This window comes from Rana temporaria, chromosome 11, assembly GCF_905171775.1.
Source record: "Rana temporaria chromosome 11, aRanTem1.1, whole genome shotgun sequence".
Classification (NCBI taxonomy): Eukaryota; Metazoa; Chordata; class Amphibia; order Anura; family Ranidae; genus Rana; species Rana temporaria.
This window is the reverse complement of record NC_053499.1, coordinates 136,445,388-136,452,497: the sequence shown is the minus strand read 5'-3', so window position 1 is coordinate 136,452,497 and position 7,110 is coordinate 136,445,388. Positions and strand designations below refer to the sequence as shown.

At 42.1% G+C, this 7,110-nt stretch overlaps 1 protein-coding gene across 1 annotated transcript; it reads left to right on the top strand.

Moving 5' to 3' along the window:
- The first annotated feature begins 4,966 nt into the window (after positions 1-4,966).
- Positions 4,967-5,716, top strand: LOC120916830 (1-phosphatidylinositol 4,5-bisphosphate phosphodiesterase zeta-1-like). The gene has a single exon (XM_040327773.1). The coding sequence runs from the start codon at positions 4,967-4,969 to the stop codon at positions 5,654-5,656; it is 690 nt and encodes a 229-aa protein (XP_040183707.1). The 3' UTR covers positions 5,657-5,716.
- Positions 5,717-7,110: the final 1,394 nt, after the last annotated feature.

The window sequence follows — 7,110 nt, the reverse complement described above, 5'->3', positions numbered from 1 at the left end:
TCAATACATGCCTCACTGTGCCATCTATACATGCCTCACTGTTCCATCTATACATGCCTCACTGTGCCATTCCATTCCCTGCCTCGACGATCTCCCTACCTTCTCCTGTTTGCAGCGTATGTCAGACGGCGGCAATTCCATTATTCAAAAGCCGTGCCTCCTCCTCAGGCTGTTCCGTGATAGGCGGAACACTAATTTTCCCAGCAGAGCCTCTGTTCAGTGTTCCGCCTATCACGGATGTCCTCTCGATGAGAAGGCATCCGTGATAGGCGGAACACTGAACAGAGGCTCTGCTGGGAAAATTAGTGTTCCGCCTATCATGGAACAGTCAGAGGAGGAGGCGCTGCTTTTGAATAATGGATGGCCGCCATCTGACAACAGGTACCCGGCGTATAAGACGACCCCCGACTTTTGGGGCATGATTTTGGATGCAAAAAGTCGTCTTATACGCCGGAAAATACGGTAAGCCACACAGGCAATTTTTAGGAGCTTAACGTAGAACTATAGGCAAAACTTTTTTTTTTTCCATTTTGGATAGAGTAAGGTGGGTTATAGCACCTGTCAGATTTTATTTCTCCCATTTCAGAGATTTCTCTTCACTTTCTGTCCCTAAGCCATACAGGAAGTGAGGAGAAGTCCCTGAAAACTAATGAAATCCCTTGGGGACACCCAGGTCAACAGAACTAGTGTCCACTTTGGAAAATTCCCCTCTAATACTTTTTTGGGGACAACCCAAAATTTGGGATTTTCTTTATTTTGACTTTCAATGATAATGGTAAACAGGAGAAATACAGAGGATGAATCTCTTTAACTAGGGCATAGAAAGCAAAAATAGGTGTTCTAATTCCTCTCCACGCTACCCAAAACCAAAAAAAAAATGTTTTGCCTTTAGTTATACATTAATTGTGTTCCTAGAACCACCTACAATTTATTTTGATGACATGTAGGGGGTCTATTTATTTATTTATTAAAGCAGTGAATATGAATTTTACCAGAATTTCTCTGGTGAAGAACTAATCATTATCATAAATGCATGGACCTGAAAGGTTTTCCTGCAGTGACCTGATAGTACAGATATTAAAAAATGTGAGCATAATACTCAAAAAAGTGTATGAGGATGACATCATTAATAAAAAGGTGAGGGGTTACATAAATCTTAGGTATACCGAGGAGACCTGTTGTGATAGTAAGCACTTTGGGCGGTGGGGGGGCGTGAAAACCAGTTTTCCTTGAAGAGGTTGGGAAACCCTTGTTTCAGCTCCCCATGTACCTCTTATGTGTAAGTTACCCTGTGTCTATTATATATATATATATATATTATATATATATATATATATATATATTCTGTTTGCGTTTCAATAAATGTGTTCCATGTTCATAGAAGCTATTGTCGGCTAGTCTTGTACAATCGGTTATAATATTTGATCTATGATGTTTAGACTGAAGGAGGCTGTAGACTGACAGAAGCACTCAAGCGGAGTGTGGTAAGCGGTTCCATTACACCTGTGCTGTCAAATTACTATATAAAATGATTGAAACATAAGAGAGGAGCAGAGGATGTTAAAAAAGCTTTAGAGAATTCTCTGTTGGGTCAAGGAATGCCAATGTTGTGTTGGAAGCTAATAGACTGGTCCCTGAGAATAACACCTGTTGGTTTAAGGGTGCTCATTATAGGCAAATTAGGAGATCAACGATGGGTTGTAAGGTTGCACCATTGTATGCCAACTTGTTTATGGGAGCCATATCAACCATAGGGTTTTGTTCTGATCTGGTCAGGTGGAAAAGGTATAATATGACTGCCTGTTTGTGTGTGTGTTTGTGTGTGTGTTTGTGTCGCAACCGAATTTATAGCTTAACTGGACAACCCAGAATTTAGCTTTTAGTGTTACGTACTGTATAGTATAGTATAGTTGAGGTAAACTTTCTGGATTTAGTCATCAAAATAGTAGATGGATAACTTGAAACACAGATATACCATATAGAGACTGACTGCAATGGTCCATAAAGACATGAAGGAGCGAGTTTGGGGTGGAGGAAATTGACTGGCCTGCACAAAGTCCTAACCGATAGAACACCTTTGGGATGAATTAGAGTGCAGACTGCAAGCCAGGCCTTCTCGTCCAACATTAGTGCCTGACCTCACAAATGTGCTTCTGGAAGAATGGTCAAATATTCCCATAGACACACTCTTAAAGCTTGTGGACAGCCTTCCCAGATGAGTTGAGGCTGTTATATCTGCAAAGGGTGGGCCAACTCATGCCATTAAAGTTGATATGTGTGTAAAGGTAAGCATCCCAATACTTTTGGTAATAAATGTATGTTTTGGTTTGTGTTTTGTATTCTTACCTTTGTCAGATGTCTTCAGGCAAATTTGATACACTGGATCTTCTTCTCAACCTCTTCTCCAGCCCTGAGTGGTCCTCTGCTGACACATTTAGTGGTATTGCCATGATGATATAAGTTTGGCTCTTTTTTTCAATACACTGTAAATGTAGGTTGCTGTAGTAATGTCCCCTAAAGGGGGTATGGCCATGCCACTCATTTATTCATAGTATATCTCCAGTCTTCAGGGTTTAATGATGCCCCAGGGCACCTTGTGGTAAAAGATAATTACTTTGCGGACTGATTTGGATTAAAGTGAGTATTGCAGCCAGTATTTTTTAGCTTGTCTGGGGGCCTTTTACTTTTACAGATTTTTAAAACTTGACCAGAATTTGGCTTTAACCACTTCAGCCCCGGACCATATTGCTGGTCAATGACCGGGCCACTTTTTGCGATTCGGCGCTGCGTCGCTTTAACTGACAATTGCGCGGTCGTGCGACTTGGCTCCCAAACAAAATTGGCGTCCTTTTTTCCCACAAATAGAGCTTTCTTTTGGTGTTATTTGATCATCTCTGCGGTTTTTCGTTTTTGCGCTATAAACAAAAATAGAGCAACAATTTTGAAAAAAATGCAATATTTTTTATTTTTTGCTATAATAAATATCCCCCAAAAATATATAAAAAAAAATGTTTTCCTCAGTTTTGGCCGATACATATTCTTCTACATTTTCGTTAAAAAAATCGCAATAATCGTTTATTGATTGGTTTGCGCAAAAGTTATAGCGTTTACAAAATAGGAAATAGTTTTATGGCATTTTTATTAATATATTTTTTTTACTAGTAATGCCGGCGATCAGCGATTTGTATCGGTACTGCGACATTATGGCGGACACTTCGGACACTTTTGACACATTTTTGGGACCATTGGCATTTTTATAGCGATCATTGCTATAAAAATGCATTGATTACTATAAAAATGCCACTGGCAGCGAAGGGGTTAACACTAGGGGCGAGGAAGGGGTTAATCATGTTCCCTGGGTGTGTTCTAACTGAAGGGGGGTGGGACTGACATGGGGAAATGACAAATCGCTGTTCATACATTGTATGAACAGACGATAGGTCATTTCCCCCCCCCTGACAGGACCGGGAGCTGTGTGTTTACACACACAGCTCCTGGTTCTCGCTCTGTAATGATCGATCGCGGGTGCCCGGCGGTGATCGCACCCGCTGGGCACGCGCGTCGGCATCAGGGGCGAGCGGGGACGCGCGCGCCTCTGGCGGCACACCCGTGCCCCTAGTGCCCGCTTCGCGAGGTGACGTAGATCTACGTGACCTCGCGCAGGGGAGCCCACCTGCGCGAGGTGACGTAGATCTACGTGACCTCGCGCAGGGGAGCCGACCTGCGCGAGGTGACGTAGATCTACGTGACCTCGCACAGGGGAGCCGACCTGCGCGAGGTGACGTAGATCTACGTGACCTCGTGTAGGGGAGCCGACCTGCCGCCATATAACTGCGGCGGCTGGTCGGCAAGTAGTTAAGCTTCTTGGAGGGCCAGGACATCCGAGTTCAACCCAAATTTTTTAACATTAGATTGATGCTCATTTTGTGAAGGGGAATCGGGTAGTTTTTTTTAAAATCGAAGCAGTACTTACCGTTTTAGAGAGCGATCTTCTCCGCCGCTTCTGGGTATGGTCTTCGGGACTGGGCGTTCCTATTTGATTGACAGGCTTCCGACGGTCGCATACATCGCGTCATGAGTAGCCGAAAGTAGCCGAACGTCGGTGTGGCTCTATACGGCGCCTGCGCACCGACGTTCGGCTACTTTCAGAAAATCGTGACGCGATGTATGCAACCGTCGGAAGCCTGTCAATCAAATAGGAATGCCCAGTCCCGCAGCCCATACCCGGAAGCGGCGGAGAAGATGCATCTCTAAAACGGTAAGTACAGCTTCGATTATAAAAAAAACACCCGATTCCCCTTGACAAAACGAGCCTCAATCTAATGTTAAAAAAAATAGTTTTTTGGGTGAACCTCCACTTTAAGGAGATCGCACCAACGCTGTCAGATCTGGTCAATTACATCAAAGCGAAGAAGTTTGTCAGTTTCCAGCATTCCCAATCCTACCAGAAATTCTATGAAAATAATTCAGTGTCCGAGAGAAAGGCCCCATACACACCATAGAATCTATCCGCAGATAAATCCCATCAAATGGGTTTCTGCGGATAGATCCTATGGTGTGTACACTCCGTCGGATATCTATCCGCAGATAAATCTCCCCTGGAATGGATTTCCAGCAGATAAATATTTGTCGACATGCACAGAATATCTATCTGCTGGAATCCATTCCAACGGATGGATCCGCTCGTCTGTACAGACTTACCGGATCCATCCGTCCAAAGGGATTCCCCGCACGCGCCGTAATGAATAGACGCATGCGTGGAATTCCTTATATGACAGTGTCGCGCCCGTCGCCGCGTCATAATAGCGGCGACGGCGCGACACGTCATCGGCAGAGGATTTCAGCGCGGATTTCAATGCGATGGTGTGTACACGCCATCGCATTGAAATCCTCTGAAATCTTAGAGAGGATTTATCCGCGGATACGGTCCGCTGAACCGTATCTGCGGATAAATTCTATCGTGTGTATGGGGCCAAAGGCGCAGCAGCTGGTCCGGCACTCAGCTCAGGACTTTATCTATCATACCAAGAATTTTCTAACCAGAATCTATCCCAAGGCATCTCGAATTGATTCCTCTAATCTACAGCCTCAGGAATTCTGGAATGTTGGCTGTCAGATGGTTGCATTGAATATGCAGAGTCCAGGAGTCCCAATGGATCTGCAGGATGGAAGGTTCCAGGATAATGGCAGATGCGGATATGTTCTAAAGCCGGATTTCCTTTGTGATTTAGATTGCACATTTGATCCAAATAATCTTCTAACTCACAGGCCATTTTACCTCCATATTAAGGTGATTAGTGGGTTTCTTCTTCCTCCAAGCAACTTATCTAAAACCAACACAGCCAACCCAGTTGTGACTTTGGAGATTCATGGAGTACCACCTGACCAATGCAGAAAAAAGACCCGGGTCGCAAAAAATAATGCCTTTAACCCTCAGTGGAACAAGTCTTTCCTCTTCGCCATTAAGGTTCCGGAGTTGGCAATGATTCGATTCTGCTTGCAGGACCACATTCCAGTGGTTGGGAATAAATTTGTGGGCCAGTACACTCTGCCTGTGACCTGCATTAGTAAAGGATATCGTCACATCCCACTGCTGAACAGATACGGTCAGAGTCTTTTGCCCGCCTCGCTCTTTGTCCACATCTGGTATGATTGATCTTCATATCCAAAAATTCAATAGCTGACTGCGACATGATTGCTGCCTTGAAAACTTTTCTCCAATAAATAATAAACTTAAAAAAAAAAAAAAAAAAAAAAAAAAGAAGAGTTTTCATTATCCCTTTTAGTAGGTAAGAATTATAACACAAACAGTGAAGCTTTTCTTGGAAGAAAACTAAACTTTAGAAATGTAAAATACAGTATACATATTTTCTCTGCATGACTCGCATTCATAAAATATTAATACATAAAAGCATGACATTTAAACAAACTATTGAAAGATGGCTCTGATAAGCAATGATGCTTTATTAGATTAGAGCTCTTTTCCCAAGCCAGACCAGGCACAAATATTACGAGTGACGATTTAATTACCTCCAGAATTAAATATTGCATTTTCTCCAATCCTACATCTAAAGTCAATCTTATTTTGTGCAAGATAAACTTTAAATCTCAAACTAATTATTTCCAAATGATCCAGCTAAATAAAAAAATGTAAAAAAAAAATCGTACTTGAGCAGCTTTTTTTTGTGAAGGAAATCACAAAAGTTTTATTTATTTCATTTTCTTCTTTCTTTACAGGAGATTCTCCGAGCCGTAGGAATTTCAATTAAAAACCGCAGGAGAGGAAGAGAATATGTCAATGAAACCACAGACTTGTAAGTACTGCATACCAGTTTGCAAACAAACTCAGCGAGGAATCCTGGAAGAAACACGCTATTACTGTAAATTTAAACTCAATGCGCTCAGTTGAAGGTGACTGTCCTAGTGCGATGTTTTATGGTTTTTAGAATTCCGTTACATTGTTGTCCAGGCTGCTCTCAATGCATACTGACAAAAAGCCTATTTTATTTATGAAACTTTAATCAAGTCCTGGAGAAACTGGGTTTAATGGATTGTTGTGTCGCTAAAAGGGAACAATGGCAGATGTCACAGATGAGACACTAAAAGCAAAATTAAATTTAATGTGTGGTTTAGAGCTTGAAAGTTACCGTCTTCAGGAAAAGAGGGAAATTATACCAACTGCAATTACCACCACCACCACCATCAGCAAAAGAAAAACCCCATTACTACCTACTGTCAGGACTAATCTCACCTATAACCTGTGTTTGCAAAAGCAATCACATTAAACAATTACAGCCATCATTAACCACTTAAGCCCCGGACCATTTTGCAGCTAAATGCCCAGGCCAGGTTTTGCGATTCAGCAGACTATTGCACGGTCGTGCGACATGGCTCCCTAACAAAATTGGCGTCCTTTTTTTCCCACAAATAGAGCTTTCTTTTGGTGGTATTTGATCACCTCTGCAGTTTTTATTTCTTGCGCTATAAACAAAAATAGAGCGACAATTTTGAAAAAAATGCAATATTTTTTACTTTTTGCTATAATAAATATCCCCCAAAAACATATATAAAAAATGTTTTTCCTCAGTTTAGGCCGATACGTATTCTTCT

Excerpts from the sequence above, each read along its gene's own strand:
- LOC120916830 (XM_040327773.1), top strand. The coding sequence starts at position 4,967 with ATGGGGCCAAAGGCGCAGCAGCTGGTCCGGCACTCAGCTCAGGACTTT.